This window comes from Pinus tabuliformis, chromosome 4_2, assembly GCF_031772625.1.
Source record: "Pinus tabuliformis cultivar Carrire ecotype Pingquan chromosome 4_2, CPIR1, whole genome shotgun sequence".
NCBI lineage: Eukaryota > Viridiplantae > Streptophyta > Pinopsida > Pinales > Pinaceae > Pinus > Pinus tabuliformis.
In genome coordinates, this window is record NC_142304.1 from 146,631,313 (window position 1) to 146,649,930 (window position 18,618).

General features: G+C 38.9%; 1 protein-coding gene across 1 annotated transcript; it reads right to left on the bottom strand.

Annotated features, from left to right (window-relative positions):
* Positions 1-502: 502 nt before the first annotated feature.
* Positions 503-2,350, bottom strand: LOC149168630 (uncharacterized protein At4g22758). The gene is made up of 4 exons (XM_089428354.1): positions 2,272-2,350; positions 1,519-2,037; positions 1,210-1,417; positions 503-879 (listed from the first exon to the last, which is right to left on the bottom strand). Exons 2-4 carry the CDS (start codon positions 1,762-1,764, stop codon positions 713-715), a joined length of 621 nt encoding a protein of 206 aa, XP_089284480.1. The 5' UTR covers positions 1,765-2,037; positions 2,272-2,350; the 3' UTR covers positions 503-712.
* Positions 2,351-18,618: the final 16,268 nt, after the last annotated feature.

Consider the following 18,618-nt stretch of genomic DNA (forward strand, 5'->3'; position numbering starts at 1 on the left):
ACCCAAAACCAGGAAAACTAATAGCCACATTGGGTTTGGGTGTGTGCACAAGGATTAATGTGCCCACCTTAAACCAGGAAAACTAATGACCACGTTGGGTTTGGGTGTATGCACAAGGATTAATGTGCATGGCACTGAGCGTGATTGAGAGTTATTTGGAGCACATTCTTGTCAATAAATACATTGGAATTGGAATTGGAATTTGTAGAACAACTATCAATGAATTCTAAAAATAAAAATAAAAATCTGTATCGAGATGGTACTAAATCTGAAAACTGATATCAATGAAGATTGTAACCATAAAAGGTTAAAAACTTATATCAATGAAGACTCTAACAATAAAAGGTTAAAAATAAAAATCTGTACCGAGATGATACTAAATCTGAAAACTTATATCAATGAAGATTGTAACAATGAAAGGTTAATCCGATATTCAAACGCATTCCACAATTCACATTAATGTCTTCCATGTAATAACAATTAATCTGAAAACTTATATCAATGAAGATTGTAACAATGAAAGGTTAATCCGATATTCAAACGCATTCCACAATTCACATTAATGTCTTCCATGTAATAACAATTAATGTCTTCCATGTAATAACAATTCAGCACTGAATAGGCCAATAAATCTGCAGCATGGCTCTATAAAGGTAGATACGATAACCAGCCTGGTTGCATGAGGCAAAAGACTATTGGTATAGAGGTTCATTCAATGAGAAGAAATACCAAAGCTGTTCCACCAACTTTTCCAAAGGTTGCCCTTTAAATGATGTTGCTGCTGAGCAGGAGGATTGTTCATAAGTTTCTCCTCATGTTTCTTGCACAGCAGGAAATTCCTCGTTCCTAGAGCTCCAACAACTTGACAGGGTTTCACGGCTACAAATAACAATAATGACAAAGGACTCAGCTACCAAATTAATCATGTACAAATTCAGTATAAATTATAAATTCAGTACAATAATATATCATTTTAAAAATTCTAATTTTCAACTTCAACTTGGCGATAGTTTTCTTAGGGTTTTACTTGTTAGCTTCCGATTGCAGCAATGTTTTTCTTGCATGACTAATCTCTTTTATATAAATGCTTTAACGGATATGCAGAAAAATAAGTATATAAAGATAGAGTATACAGAGAGAACAATAACGATATAAATTAAAGAAAACCTCTGTTGATGGTTGCAAATTGAACATATGGTATAACCCTACCTTCAGTGCCACTGTTAGCACAGTAGAGCTCGAATTGTTTAGCATTGTAGCCTAGAACTGGCAGACGACCTCCCCGGGCGTACAATTTCAGAGCGGTTTCAATTATTTTAAGCACTGTCTCATCTTCTCTTGCCAAAAATCTTAGAGGACCGGCGCTGCCCAATACATTTATTGTAACCAATAACCGATTAACCTCGTTGGCTTTCACCTGAAACAATTAAAGGGTAATGAACATTGTTCAAAACAAAATAAACCACCAGAGTCAATGTTCAAATCAATTGAAGAAAAAAAACAGAAGGGAAGATATACCTGGTTCTTTCGGAGAAGAGAGACAAGCGGGGACTTGGGATATTTAGCCGACAGCGAAGGGCTTGGGCTTGGGCTTGTGGATGGTATAACAGGTGGTGCTCCAGAATTCTTTTTGGGATTTGGTGTGCCATTCTTCCACTGCATTGGATAATCCTTCGTAGGGCTGGGTTGTTTAGGGTTAGGGTTAGATCCCTTTCCCATATTGCCCTGTTTCCGCCTTGGATCTGATACGCCCCGCCCAGACATGGTGATTCTATGTAAAAACAAAGGAAAATAAAGCAGCAGCAATATTGTAAGGGCCAGAGACGTCTAAGGATCGAGTCGCAAGTACCAGCCCTGCCTGCAAAAGCCCAAGCTCCCAGAGGCGTATACACAGCAGACGCAGCCCTTGTGAATTGTGATTTCTAGTTGGATTCGGTAACAGCTTGCAGGAGTCGATCCGTTCTCCATGGAAGGACGAAGCTGCATCGAAGTACTGAGCACCATTCAAGGAAACGATTCGATGCCAACCGTATAGGACTGAAAAACCACCGGCAAAAACAACCCAAAATCAAATCGAAACTGAACTCTCGAATATAAGCACAACAACACAGAACAGAGAGAGAAGGAAACGGAATTTTTGCACAGAAAAGAAAAGAGTAATGCGATGCGATGCGATGCGATGATATTCTGGTTTTAAAGGGGAGAAGACAACCCACTCGTTCAATACAATACAGACGATATTCTGGTTTTAAAGGGGAGAAGACAACTCACTCGTTCAATACAGACGGGCGGTCCACAAAGGCGCTTCACAGTTCACGGGTGTTGTGATGTTGATGTGATGCGTCGAATATGAAAACGGAAGAGGTGAGATGAATAAAAACACTCTCTTTATTATTTTACGTATTTTAATGCCACATGCCTTAATTAGTGGACACCATTGCATTGCTTGTCAAATGCTTTGCTTCATGTTCACATTGCCACCTGTCAAACTTAACAGCTACTTGTGATTCTATATTTTCCACTTTTCAAAGTTAACGATTACTTTTCCTCCTTTTGATACATGTGATTTTATACTTTCCATCTTTTTCTCTTTCTTAATTTTGCTTTTTTAAGTTGCATCCAATTGAGCATGTGATTTTCTTTAGCACCAAGTTAAGTCATGTTTTATTATTATTAAATCTGTTAGTACATACTTTAATTTTTATGCTTATTAACAAAAGAAGTTAGGTGCAATGTTAATTATATGTATGAGAGGTAGAATATTAGATAACAAGTGTTGTTTATTCAAAATTATGGATACAAAAATTCTAACAGTTGGTGTGGTCCATATAGATTGCAACTTTAAATCATAATTTTTTAGTCAATGTTAAGAAGTACTTGTGATTTTATACTTTCTATTTTTTTCTCTTTCTTACTTTTGTTTTTCTAGTTGTATTCAATTTAGCATGTGCTTTTCTTCACCACCAAGTTAACTCATGTTTTAATTGCTTAATTTTGCTTTTCTAGCTGCATTCAATTGAGCATGTCCTTTTCTTCACCACTTTGTTGCCAATCATATTATTAAATTCATTAAACACTTTGGTACCAATTATATTATTAATTTTGTTAGTATAAAATTTAATTTATATGGTTATATTTGTGTGAAGGTTGTGGTTGACCACTTAGATAGCTCTAGATCATGATTTCGATTGTGATCCCTATCCGACCACTTAGATAACCTTAGATCATGATTTCTTAACCAAAAGTTAACAGTGGCTTGTGATTTTAGAGAACCCTATTTGACCACTTAGATAACCTTAGATCATGATTTCTTAGCCAAAAGTTAACAGTGGCTTGTGATTTTATACTCTACATCCTTTACTCTTTCTTAATTTTGCTTTTCTAATTACATTCAATTGAGCATGTGCTTTTCCTCACCACCAAGTTAACTCATGCTTTAAATGTTTTGTTACCAATCTTATTGTTGAATCAATTAGTATATAATTTAATTTTTATGGTTATCAATAGAAAAAGTTAGGTGCAATGTTGATTATACGCATGAGATGTAGAATAATGTAACAAGTTGTTTTATTAACGGAATATTTGTGTGAAGGTTGTTGGTTCAAAATCGTGGATATAAAAATTCCAACCATGTTAAAATTTGGTGTGGTGCACATGGACTATGATCCATGTTTAACAACTTAGATAACCTTAGATCATGATTTCTTAACGAAAGACTACTCAGTCATTCAATACAGAGGGGCAGTCCACAAAGGCACTTCACAATAGTGTTGGTGATGTTGATGTGATGTGTCGAATATGAAAATGGAAGAGGTTCTTTTGTATTAGAATAAAAATGCTAACTATATTTATTTTTATAGTTATTATAATGCCACTTGCCTCAAATAGTGGATAACATTGGTGGCCACTATGCGTGTCGAATGGTTGGCCTCTTCACCTCCAATCTTTGGGTTAAATGTCTAGGTGAGAAAAGAGGTTAGTATCAAAGGTTAACCTCACTTGTGTCTTCTAAATTGCCAAATATTGTTGTTGCCTTAAATCATGCTCATATTGCGACGTCTCAAAGTTAATAGCTACTTGTGATTCTATATTTTCCATCCTCTCCTCTTTCTTAATTTTGATTTTTTAAATTGCATTCAATTGAGCACGTGCTTTTCTTCACCACCAAGTTAACCCATGCTTTAAATGTTTTCTTACTAATCCCATGATTAAATCCATTATCATGGAAAATGCAACAAGAAAATCTAGTTTTGACTTTGCCTTGGTCAAACTAGATTAAAATTTGAATTTGAATTTCAATAAAATACTTAGAGGTAGTTAACTAAGGTGACATGGCACTTGTCACTCAGTTAACTCATTTAATTCAAGTTGGAGACACTTGAGTTCAGTTTAGTATGATTGATTGCAAATTTCTAGCAATCTATTTCAGTTAATTTGAGTTATTGTGAGTTAAACTAGCTCTAAGTGTTAGAGAACCAGTGGAGGGTCTAGTAGTGGGGTGTGTACCTTATTGATCAACTAGTTAGCTCATCAATCAACCTAGAATAATTGATGCATGCAGAGAACTCGAGTTACCCAGTTGAGATTGGATTTCAACGGCAGTGTACTAACAGTTGTATATTATTCTGAAGTGTACAGGTGGTGCATGCGGTCATAGAAGGGCCTAAAGGAATTGTGCAATTTTCACTGAACAATTTACCTAATTATTAGGGGTTAATTCCTCAATGAAGGAAATAGAAGCTTGGCAAGAAGGAAAATTGGTTGTGTGTTGGCCAAGATCAACCTATGAAGCGGTGAGATAGACTATACTAGTGCAGAGGTTGCTCGAGCTTGAGAAAAAATTATATTTCTTCTCTATTTTCTAATTAATGCAATACAGATAGGAAGGGGTTTTCAGTCGTTGCTTTCCCCTAGGTAAATCTTTGTGTATGTGTGTTGAATCATGTCGCTTGTAAATGATTTCCTTTCTCGATCATGAATGTTTTCCGCAAATGAGTAGAGTAGATTCAAGTTTTATGTTTTAGTAAATTACATGAGCAGTTTTGAATCCACACAGAGTTTCTACAAGGTATCATAGCAGGATTCACAGTAGAGAAGAGAATTTGAAGTTGTCTTTATAGTACAATTGGATTTACAGGATCAATTCTTCAGAACTAGCAGGATGTCTTTCTATGGACTGAGACTCAAGTATGCCCTTGAGGGTAGCTCAAATTATATTGCTTGGAAGGACATGATGGAGGCAATGCTAGAAGATAATGGGTTAAAGGAATTCATGGATATTGAGATCCTGAAACCACCAACTGTTGATGTTCAAGATCTAGTAGAATGGAAGAAGTGTGTAGCCAAGGCAAGGAGAATCATATTGGAAGGTGTGAAGGACCGTATTAGTGGATAGGATTGGTGGACATCGTTGCATCTCAAATGGTTAGCCTCTTCACCTCCAATTTTTGGGTCAAAATGTCTAGGTGATAAAGAAGATTAGTATCAAAGGTTAACCTCCTCAGTTGCATCTTCTAAATTGCCAAATATTGTTGTTACTTTAAATAATGCTCATATTGCCACATCTCAAATTTAACAACTACTTGTGATTATATGTTTTTCATCCTCTCCTCTTTCCTAATTTTGATTTTCTAAATTGCATTCAATTGAGCATGTGGTTTTCTTCACCACCAAGTTAACCCATGCCTTAAACTCTTTCTTACCAATCCCATTATTAAATTGGTTAGTAAAAAATTTAATTTTTATAGTTATTAATAGAAAAGGTTAAGGGCAGTGCTAATAATACCCATGAGATGTAGAATAATGAGTAACATATTGTTTTGTTAAGGGACTTTTTGTGTGAAGGTTGTTGGTTCAAAAGGATACAAAAATTCCAACCATGTTAAAAGTTAGTGTGAGATGTATGGACTGAATCCTTATTTGATGACTTAGATAACGCTATATTATGATTCTTATCCAAATACTACTCACTCTTCAATACAGAGGGGCGGTCCACAAAGGTGCTTCACAACTATGTTGGTGGTGTTGTTGTGATGTGTCGATTGTGAAATTATAAGAGGCACATTTGTATTAGAAAGAAAAAAAAGACTGACTGTCTTTATTTTTATAGATATTCTAATTCCACTTGCCTTAATTAGTGGATAGGACTGGTAGACATCGTTGCATGTCAAATGGTTGGTCTCTTTGCCTCCAATTTTTGGGTCAACATGTCCAGGTGAAAAAGGAGATCAATATCAAAGGTTAACCTTCTCACTTACATCTTTTAAATTTCCAAATATTGTTGTTACTTTAAATTATGCTCATATTTCCACATATAAAAGTTAATAACTACTTGTGATTCTATATTTTCCATCTTATCCACTTTCTTAATTTTTCTTTTCTAAATTTCATTTAATTGAGCATGTGCTTTTATTCACCACCAAGTTAACCCATGCCTTAAATTCCTTCTTACCAATCCCATTATTAATTCAAATAGTACAAAATTTGATTTTTATGGTTATTAATAGAAAATGTTAAGTGCAATGTTAATTATACTCATGAGATGTAGAATAGTGGGTAACTGATATGAAAATCATTTATGTATGATCTCAGTTAATTAATGTAGGTATTACAGACTCATGTGCTGGTGTGCCTATGTTATTTTAAGCAACGGATCGATAAGATTGTGAAATACACAGGCATTGGAAAACAGTAAGAGAAACACAGCAAGCAAATTCAAAAACACAACAAATTAATAAGGAGTTCACCCAATCCTCCTGGGCTACGTCTCCTGGTCCAGCTTTCAGTGGTGGCCTTTTTTTATTGTGTCTTTAAGCAGAGTTTTTACAATGAGGAGCTCAATTTGAGTCTCCTGTAACAGATGATGCTTAGTAGGGTGGTACTTGGATTCCCCAAGCCACTAGAGTACACAGACTCCCCCTTACCAAGTCTCGACCTCAACTGGTCTTAATGGGATGAGTCCAATTTGGTACTCAGTTCCCGACAGATATCCTCACAGGGATTGCTTGAACCTCTCAAGCCTTCTCGGTTTTGTCTACTCGATGCTACCTTAGCTCTGCTAGTCAGCTCGACTTCTCTGTTCTCTGCTTCTTGCTTCACTCTCTATTTTATCTCCTATGTCTCCTTTGTCTCCTCTGTCTGTTCATGGCTTAAAGCCAATCCATCCCTTGACTGTTCGCTTCCTCTTCCGGCCCTTCAGATCGCCTGCCTCTGTCTGCTGGAATTCCCCGCTTCTATGTCATCGTCACTATGTAACATTTCACAGAGAGGTGGCCACTTGTCTCCTTATGAACTGGGCGCCAACTTTTCCTCGAACGGTTGTTATTTCAGTTATTCCGCAAAATGATTCATCTGCCAACTCATCGGTTACGTCAGACCCCAAATTTCAAATGCCTCAGCTTATTCTTTCGTCAAATCCAGTTCTCCATCAAGTGCAACCTCCACTGTTGATCTAGGGCCTCCAGATCCTACTGTCAGCGCTTTTATCGCACAGGTGAGTTGCTCGACCATTACCTTGCGATGAGAGTGGTTTTCTCTCTCATCTACCGTACATGCGTCATTCAATGTATGGCATCGCTCAGTCCTCTGCCAAACCCGCTGACCACCCGAAAATGCCTCTGATATTCTACTGGTTTTGGAGCGCAGGACCCGCCTATCAATTTTAGCGCTTTTCCCATGGTTTTCCCTGTTTTTCACATGACCAGGTGACGGGGCTTTTCCTTCTCTGAGGTTTTTATCCTACGATGCGCTAATCGCGCATCGGAAACGACCTTTTTTTTCTGATTTGGACTCCTTATTTACTAGTTTACACCACTACGCGATCTCCATGGGCCAACAGTCAGCACGCTTTGACCGCGGGTCTTCATTGTTCCGTGTTGGCTACAACTACCACTGTCCAGAGGTCCTTCCTGATAATTCATTATTCACATGATTTTGGAGTCTGACATAGTTTGAAACAGTCATAGAAACTCTGATAATTTTCTAGGATCTAATTCAGATCATGGCCTTCCCACTGAAAAAGATTTTGGACCACCAAAAGTTGGTTTTCAAGCATCGACTAAGTGAGGATACAACTTTCTCACCTGTCCAATCTCTATCCATTTTGCAATGCTTGGCTTTGAACCCCTGAGCCCAATCCTGAGGTACTCAACATCTCCCCTGTGTGTCGTTCTCACTTTCCTGTCCAGAACAGTGTCTTCCTACAATTCATTAAGATATTCAGCTAGCAAGTCATCAATAGAAGGAAATTGACTCTACTCTTAGGGATCCTCAATTAGTGAAGGTTCAAACAATCTCAAGCTATCTGCATTTATGACTGAGTAGATGTGCATGTAAGCTGGTAGATCAAGGCAAAAATCATTCTCACCAATTTTCTCAAGTATCTTGAAAGGGCCATACTCGATAGACTTTAGCTTTTTACCTTCACCTTGCATCATGTCCTTGCTGATATATAGCCAGACTTGATCACCAACTTGGAAACTATGCTCCATCTGATGCTTGTCATGCCTTGCCTTGTATTTGGCCTGGCTCTTTTCCAGCTGTTCCTGTACTGCCTGGTGGATCTCTTGGATTTGTTCGATGAACCTAGTTTCCCTGTCCACATCGTTGTGTCCCTCAACTGTTGTGTCCTTACCAAAGACAAAATCCAAGGGAGACCTTGGTGTGAAACCAAAACAGGTCTCAAAAGGAGATCTCTGTGTGGAAGAATGTTTGGCTCGGTTGTAAGCATGCTACACATAACACAAATGTTCATCCCAAAGCTTAGGATGCTTGCTGCAATATCCCCTGAGTAACTGGATCACTATCCTATTGACTACTTCTGTCTGGCCATCGGTTTGTGGATGGAAAGTTGTGCTTTTCTTTAGTTTGGTGTCCATCAGTTCCCACAGACTTGACCAAAACTTTCCCACAAATCGGGTGTCTCGATCAAATATAATGGAAGTGGGTAATCCAAAATGAACCCATACATGTTGAAAGAATAGTTTTGCAGTTTGTTCAGTTGTAATCTGTTTATTACAAGGTATCAAAATACACATTTTGCTGAACCTATCCACAACAATATATAGATAATCATGACCTTTCCTAGATTTAGGCAGTCCTCCAACAAAGTCCATGGAAACACTTTCCCAAGGATGAGAAGGAACTGGTAATGGAGTGTACAAGCCTAGTTTTCTATTGCTAGGCTTGCTTTTAGCACACATAGTACACCCTCTTACATATCTAGAAACAGTCTCATTCATTTTTTGCCAATAACAAAACCTTTGCAGCTGTGCAATTGTTTTACTTACCCCAAACTGACCTAATATTAGAGAAGTGTGTGCTTCTTGAATAATTATCTTTACTCTTTCAGTTTGTGGAATGCATAGCTTCCCACAATGATATAAGAGTCGGTCCTTAATATGATAATCCAATTCTTCTATTCGTTTGCCTTGAATTAAAGTTGCATATACATCTTTAAAGTCTATATCTTGAGCATATTGTTCAATGTAGCTCTCATGTAACACAGAATTATGCTTAAGTATAGTAGATGCATTTATAATGGGTCTAGATAACATATTTGCAACTTTATTGTGTATGCCCTTTTTATATCTGATGACTAAATGAAACTGTTGTAGAAAACCCATCCACCTATAGTGTCTTGATTGTTGCAACTTAGTTTGGGAGTGTAGATATTGAAGTGGTCGATGATCAGTATGTATTACTGTCTCTTTGCACATTAAGTAATGTTTCCACTTTTTCACACTCTATACTAATGCATACAATTCTTTATCATATGTAGGATAGTTAACTACTGCAGAATTAAATGTCTCAGAATGATAACATATGGGTTTACTGTGTTGTATCAACACTGCTCCCATGGCATAGTCACTGGCATCCATTTGGATCTCAAAGGGTCTTTGAAGATCAGGTAGTGCTAGTACTGGTGTTGTACTAATCTTTTCTTTCAAGGTGTCGAAGGCTTTCTACTGTTTGCCTCCCCATTGAAACACCTTGTTTAATCCTGTTAAAGCATGTAAGGGAGCTACAATTAAGGAAAAGTTAGAAATGAACTTTCTCCAATATTGTGCTGCTCCTAAGAAACTCCTAACTTCTGTAGCAGATTTGGGTTTAGGCTAGTTTACAATGACTCCCACCTTAGAGGGATCTATCTTCAATTCACCACCCCCTACTATATGTCCCAAATAATTCAAAGATGTTTTTCCAAATTCACATTTGGAGAGTTTCACATAAAGTTTTTCTCTTTTCAAAACATCTAGTGTCCGCTTAACATGCTTTAAATGTTCTTCCCATGTTTTTCTAAATATCAGAATGTCATCCAGATATACAATAACAAAATCATCAAGAAAAGGTCTGAGTATATCATTCATTATTCTCATGAAAGTAGCAAGAACATTAGTTAAGCCAAAATGCATAACCAACCACTCATACAATCCCTGCTTTGTTTTGAAAGTAGTCTTCCATGCATCTTGTTCTGCAACTTTGACCTGATGATGTCCATTATGCAAGTCTAACTTGGAAAAATAAACAACTTCTTTCAATTGATCTAATAGATCATCTATGCGAGGAAGGGGATAACGATTTTTTATTGTTATCTTATTCAGTGCTCAGTAATCAATGCACATTCTCCACGAGCCATCTTTCTTTCTCACCAAAATGATTGGAGATCCACATGGTGATGTGCTAGGTCTGATGAACCGCTTCTCGAGCAACTCCTGCACTTGCTTCTTGATTTCTGCATTCTCTAAAGCGAACAACCTAGGCATTCTGATGTTAGGCAATGGAGCATCTTGCTGCAAATTAATTTCATGCACTATTTCCTTTTTGGGTGGCAAACCTTTAGGTTCTTGAAACAAGATATCATACTCTGAAACAACTTTTTCTAAATCAGCTCGCTGTTTAGCATCAGCCCTCAAATACATTGGTTTTATCAGGTTTCTTTTCCTTTACAACCATCAGTAAAAATTGTTTGCATGAATTTATCATTCGTTTCATTTGCCCTGAGTTTATGAGAGTGTGATTATTCTTGAGCTTATGAGCTCTTACAAAGTATTCGATTCCATCTTTAACGAGTAGATAATTGTTCTCAGCTCTATAGAAAATAGCTTTTCTGTCATGCAAGTAAGGACTTCCTAAAACAATTCCACATATATCCAAAGGAATTATGTCTAACTCAACCTCATCAACAAATGTTGAGCCAAAAGAAAACTTGAGTTTGCATTGTCTAGTCACTTGTAGTTGTGATTTATCATTTAACCATCCTAATGGGTATAGTTTCTTGTGAGGTGTAGTCAGTAATCCCAACTTCTTTACAATTGCTTCAAAAATTAAATTTACTTGTGAGCCACTATCAAACAAAGTATCAATCTTTTGATGTTTGGAAATATCTTGAATATGGAAAAGCTCATGTCTTTTTCTCTTATTTTCTTCATCAATGGTAGATTGTGCAGAATTACTAGTAGATGCTTCAAAATTCTTACCTTTTATACCTGTGGTTGCAATGGTTGTTTCATCTCCTGAGTCCGACCCCAAATCTTTCTGAATAGCTGCAACAATCTTCTTCTTCTTGCCCTTGAACTTCTTAGGTCTCAGCTTTGGATGCAAAATCCAACAGTGCTCATCATCATGCCCATCCTTCTTACAGTGAGTGCATGAAGACTTGCTTTTCTTTGAAGTATTGGCCTTCCTTGCTTTCCATTTCTGTTTTCTTTTCTCCTTATTCTTGCTTGCAGTGGGTTGGCATGATCCCCCAACTTCTGGGTTTCCATTCTTTCCTCTAGCTTCTAGATGCGTAGCTTGAAAAAATACCTCATCTATACTATTGGGATTAAACATGAGGATAGTGTGCCTCATGTAGCTGTGTAGACCACCGATGTACTTCAACAGAGTCTCAGGTGAGTCTAATGAGATTCCTAGAACCAAAGCTCTCTTCCTAAATTCTTGGGTGTAACCTTGTACAGTTTTCCCTTTCAACTGACGAAGAGTTTTCCAGCTCATCATGGCTTGCTGCATGTAGGCCAGTGGATAGAACTGCTTTTTGATTGCAGAAAAAAATTCACTCCAGACATAAAGAGTCTTACCATGTCTCTTCATGTCAGCTTGGGTCCTGCCTTCCCACCAAACCAAGGCAGTACCTCCAAGGCATAGGCTGGCCAGCTAAATCTTGCTCTTATCTGAATAGATACTCTGCAATCTGCGATAAACATCAATTTGTCTAATCCAATTGTCCAACTTTTCTGCATTCAACTCTCCATCATATATTGGTAGATCAAATTTAACATCTAGTTTAATCAAAGATGTCTTCTTTTTATGTTCAGGGCTATTAGGAGATGTGAGAAAGCTTTCTTCTTTCCCTTTTCCTTTTGAGTGGTCATGGAGGAGAGACTCTTCTTCTCCTTTATCTTGTTTAGAGCCTGATGAGTCTTCATCTTTATGTTTTCTAAAATCCTTATACATTTCCTCTACCATGGACCTTATGGCCAGGAAACTATCTATAAATTGAGGGTCTGGCCCCACAGAACCTTCCTCTGACTTTGTCTTCTGAGGATAGACTCTTCCAATCTTAGGATTATTTTCGACCAACTCCTTCTCCTAATTTGAGCTTTGATCTAGTTAGCATTCAACAGTTAAATCTAGCACAAGCTTGTCTAACCTTAACAACCTATGTGCTCTGATACTAGTTGATCTGAAAATCACTTATGTATGATCTTAGTTAATTAATGTAGGTACTACAGACTCATGTGTTGGTGTGTCTATGTTATTTTAAGCAACAAATCGATAAGATTGCGAAATACACAGGCATCAGAAAACAGTAAGAGAAACACAGCAAGCAAATGCAAAAACACAACAAATTAATAAGGAGTTCACCCAATCCTCTTGGGCTACGTCTCCTGGTCCAGCTTTTAGTGGTGGCCTTTTTTTATTGTGTCTTTAAGTAGAGTTTTTACAATGAGGAGCTTAATTTGAGTCTCCTGTAACAGATGATGCTTAGTAGGATGGTACTTGGATTCCCCAAGCCACTAGAGTACACAGACACCCCCTTACCAAGTCTCAACATCAACTGGTCTTAATGGGATGAGTCCAATTTGGTACTCAGTTCCCGACAGATATCCTCACAGGGATTGCTTGAATCTCTCAAGCCTTCTTGGTTATGTTTGCTTGATGCTACCTTAGCTCTGCCGGTCAGCTCGACTTCTTTGTTCTCTGCTTCTTGCTTCACTCTCTATTCTATCTCCTCTGTCTGTTCATGGCTTAAAGCCAATCCGTCCCTTGATTGTTCACTTCCTCTTCCATCTCTTTGGATCGCTTGCCTCTGTCCACTGGAATTCCCTGCTTCTGTGTCATCGCCACTGTGTAACGTTTCACAGGGAGGTAGCCACTTGTCTCCTTATGACTTGGGCGCTAGCTTTTCCTCGAACGGTCATTATTTCGGTTATTCCATGAAATGATTCATCTTCCAGCTCATCGGTTACGTCGGACCCCAAATTTCATATGCCTCAACCTATTCTTTTGTCAAATCCGGTCCTCCATCGAGTGCAACCTCCGCCGTTGATCTAGGGCCTCCAGATCCTACGGTCATCACTTTATCGCACAGGTGAGTTGCTCGACTGTTACCCTGCGATGAGAGTGGTTTTCTCTCTCATCTGCCGGACTTGCATCATTCAATGTATGGCATCACTCAGTCCTTTGCCAAACCCGCTTACCGCTCGAAATTCCTCCGATATTCCACTGGTTTTGGAGCGCAGGACCCACCTGTCGGTTTTAGCGCTTTTCCCACGGTTTTCCCTGTTTTTCACATGACCAAGTGCCAAGGATTTTCCTTCTTTGAGGTTTTTATCTTGCGCAGCTCGTTATTCACAAGATTTTGGATTTTGACATAGTTTGACAGTCATAGTAACTCTGATAATTTTCCAGGATCCAATTCGGATCAGTAACAAGTTGTTATGTTAAGGGACTCTTTGTGTGAAGGTTGTAGGTTCAAAATCATGGATACAAAAATTCCAACCCTGTTAAACATTGGTGTGATCCACATGGACTACATTCCCTATTTGACAACTTAGATAACCCTAGATAATGATGTAACAACCTCGGGTTAAAAGTTCATGTAATAATGTTAATAAAGGAAAAATAAGACCATTGTCATGGGACGTGTATTCCAAGCTTAATGTTGGGCAAAAACATCCTAGTGGGTGTACATTTGGTTTATTATGGCTAAGGGAAATGGGGAAAGGCTTTGAAAAGGAAAAGTGGTGATTATTGGTAGTTATTATGAAAATGAAGGAAAATAGGAGAAAAAGGAGATGAAAGGTCACATGTTTGCATGAGGATGAAATTGAAGGAAAATAGAGGGAAAATGAAGAAATTAGAGACCTCAATGATAAAAAGGCTTATAAGGATCAGTTCACAACTTTTGTTAATTGAGCCTTTTATCGACTTACTTTTGGAATTGGTTTCAGAGAGGAGAAGAGCACCAAGAGGAGGAAAGCAAGGACAAGAAAAGGAAGGACAAAGAAAGCAAAGTTGTAACACCCTCCTCCCACATCTACCTAAGTAACTGGGCAACCGGGGCAACACATGTGATGAGACGCTACTATGATTGGATTCAACCTCCTAGGTGACATTAAGGAAATGGAATTGATAGAAACAAATCATACAAACCTTCCACATCAGTTACAGGACCCCTGAGAACCATCTGAACACATCTGGTAACCAACCCCTGGGTCCCACTGAGTTTTTAGACCTCTTAACCTCTTGACGCTCCCATGCTATGGGCCTAACTTTGTCTAGGAGGCTTTGGACACTCTCATGACAAGGCAAGCCAGCATTCAGGGACTATTTTGCTTACTGTTGTGCCAATGTCCCTAGGATTTGAGCCACTTTTTCAGGCCCAGAGCCCATGTCACTGCCCATAATTGAATGACACCTTTAGAACAAAAAGATAATAAGGAAACAATGAGGCAAATGCAAATACTTAAACAAGCCCTTGACTGGACCCCTACTATCCATGACAGGAATTTTGTCAAACCTATCACAAATATGTAATCTACAGGTTTATATACAAATCTAAGCATAGGGGTCTCATACTCATCTGAGAATCATTAAGAAGCATTGATTCCTCAACACATTAGCTGCATTTCATTCATTAGGCCATAGATACATTGGTCATTCATTTACAAGTAAAAACATGATGAGATCCATACATAGCTCTACTATCATAAAGCATATACATAACCAACATAATAGCAACAAAAATACCAAGGAAATCACAACCATATGACCCACATATAAACTAGTATAATACTCATAGAAGTACAAGGAGAAATAACCTTATATTGATGATGCAAAATCCAAACCTGGGATGGGACTACCATGTTCCACCCAATCATAGAATGGTTGAGAAAAATCTCTCTTCATCCATTCACCCATGTGCCATATTCTAAGCATGAATGTGGGATCTCATAGAACACATAAATCCAGAACCATTCAGGGCTTCCAGAGGCCATCCATCTCAACCCATTAAACAATGATTCCACCTCATGGTCATACATCACAAAACCATCATCATATTGGTCTCTACCCAAGCCTTCCAGGACTCCCGAGTGTTTGTTCCAACCAAGGCTTCCAAGGCTAGTAACTCAACCTGCAACTTATTCCAGGCTTCCAGAGCATTTGTCCAACCAAGGTTTTGTTGACGGTGCTGGACCCACCAACATCAGGGGATCTCCTCGATATGAAGTCCCAACTAGACCTCACACTGTTTGGTGTAGGAGTCCCATCCGGTATGATGGCCTAGTTTCCATTATCTTAAATATATGCCTCTTGCTTGTCAACACATGAGAGTGGTTTGGTTTGTCTTTGAACAATGAGGTTTGCGTGCCTGGTCAGTGCTAGTGTTACTTGTGTCAAGGTTCTTTCATCGTGAGAGAGAGAGGGTGGGAGTGAGTCTCAAGTCGGAAAGGATGAAGTCCCAACTCTATCAGAGACACAAAACAAAATAGGACATGCACAACTTCTGGAGGAGAAATCCACACGATGCGAAAGTCACAACACACAAGGGAAGATAGCAAGTACGACACCCAGCGGGACATTTCGTGCAAGTGCGATGGTCGTTATAACAAGTTTACGTGAAAGGTTATGTCTGATGTTTGGGTATGTAACCAACATGGGCAAGACAACGTTAACAAATTATACAACATATTTTCATAAATATATGTATTAGAACAACTAAATGAGTTCAATTGTTTAACACAGGTTAAAGCAACATGTATTACAAGTGTTCAAGATAAATCTTACAAATAGTTACAACACATGTGTGAAAACGTGATGGGCCCCCGTTAGCAGGATTTTTAGTTAAGTGCAAGTTAAAAGACACATTGGTACACCATTATATCACTAACCCCATGGGTGGGGGATTGGAGCCACTGCTCACTCCTCAAAGAAAAGATTACAAACTCTCAAGGTTATGTGAGAGGAGCCAAGGTGAAAAGTATTTTTCATGTACAAATGAGGGTTATTTATAGGCAAGGGTAAAACTGGCCCTTGTGACTGTTTGAATTCCCTCATGACGATTTGACTTTCATGACTTTTCAACTTTACATGACTCTTCAGATTACGAGTGGGTCTCTTACATTTCCATGTTTCATTACGTTGATTTACAATAGTATGTCCCAGAGTAGTGATGTGGCTGATACAACTCATGAGACGACTTGACATGACAGTGCTTGTACTTTCATGTTCGTGGTGGTGTGCATGTCGAGTTGCAGTGCTGCTAAGTGATGGATATCCTCTTGTTATATCACAACTTCAGCTCCACATGACAAGGTGTGTAGAGTCCTCAATGGTCATTGGGTTTGCTTGATGTTGCATGTGCATGTTGCTCCTTGCTTGTACCTTGGCATGCTTGACATGTTCGTCTGTTCGTGGAAATATCTCATCGCATGTCTGTCTGTTCATCCGTGAACACATCCTTGCATGTTCGCCTATTCGTCCGTTTGCAAACACATCTTCTCATGTTCGTTTTTTCGTGAAAAGTTCTTGCAAGTTTGTTCATTCACTCATCCGTGAACACATCCTTTTGCATGTACTCTCCTTGTTCATCCTGTCTGTCATCGTGCCATGTCAATTCATGTACCTTTGTGTGCAATCACTCATGACGAGACGACATCAAATCCATAAACCTCCTAGTCTACCATGATGCATGGTCATTCGATTTTGGATGCAGGTGACCGAGAGAGGACAAGGCTGCAAAACTGCACAAGGAAAGTTTCAACCTGGGATGCGAGCTCTAGGTACTGCTAGTGAAAATTACGTAGAGGTCACTGGGAGATTGAGAAGGACAATCTGATTCAATAGTGACTGTTCATAGGATTTGGCTCGGTTGGAGGACAAATATGCACAATTTCTGGAGGGAAGTAGTGTGGACAACAGAGGGCTTTAGCAACAAAAACTATGCAATTTCTGGAGGGAGTTGGCTGCAGGAGGCTTGGTAGAAAAAAATGTGCAATTCCTTAAGGGAGCTGACAGCGGGGTCTGAGATTGCTGGAGACAAAAATTACGCAATTGCTGGGAGGTTGACTTTCTGAACACCTCTACGCAATTTCTGACCTGAGCGGGATGCTGGGTCACTGAGAGGATTGGTCATGAAATCTGCGCAGTTTTCTCGGTGAGTAGTCAGTCGACTGTCTAGGTGGTTAGCTGGAAAAACTGCACAATTTCCGGAGGGAGACAGGGATGGGCACTAGGTGTTTGTCTGACCTATCTGTGCAATTTTCTAAGTCAGCGGAGCAGGCAAGGTCTACAGCTTCTGCAAAATTTTTAAGGGGAGTGAGTCCTAGGGTGACTGCCCAGTCAAACTCTCCAGTTGACTAGCAGGAGGGTTGGTTGATTTGCTTGTGGGCAACATAGATTGAGATGGCTTGCTGGAAATTTTGTGATGTTCTAGATGACAGTTGGTCCGGTCGATTTCAGGATTGCACAATGCAGGTTTCCTGGGAGACAGCCTCAAGCTCTTCGCAATTCTAGGCAGCAATACATGTTCACTGAGGGATGAAACTATGCAATGCAGCTTAGTGAAGGTCCGGTTGTTGGAGGGTGATCCGGTCGTCAGAATTTTAGCAAAATGACTAAGTGTGTGAGCGACTAAACTTGTGCATACACGACCTTGCGAACACACACTCAACATGACTCGACGACAAGAAACCTCAAACCATCAAGACAACATATACTCAATGTAACTGACTGATCGTGCGAGCGACAAGTGTGACACTTATGATAGATCATTGAACGACCGCAACAACGCTTGTGCAATAGTGCATACAAAATTGTATGTGGGTGTGTTAGATGTTTACATAGTGAACACAACTCAAACACAACCTTCAACATCACCAAAACGAGGTTGCAAGCATGACATAGCAATCAACGTGCATAAGATGACAATTGGTCTAACAAGTGAACAAAAAGCAATACATGTAGAAGAAACACATAAGATGACTTTTCGTGTTTGTGCACATGCATGTTACTGAGGACAGGGTGATATGATAATGACAAGCAGTCTGAAAAACTCAACTAAGAAGTGTACTTTGAAAGATGTTTCGTACTTACCATACTTACCCTCAAGATGAT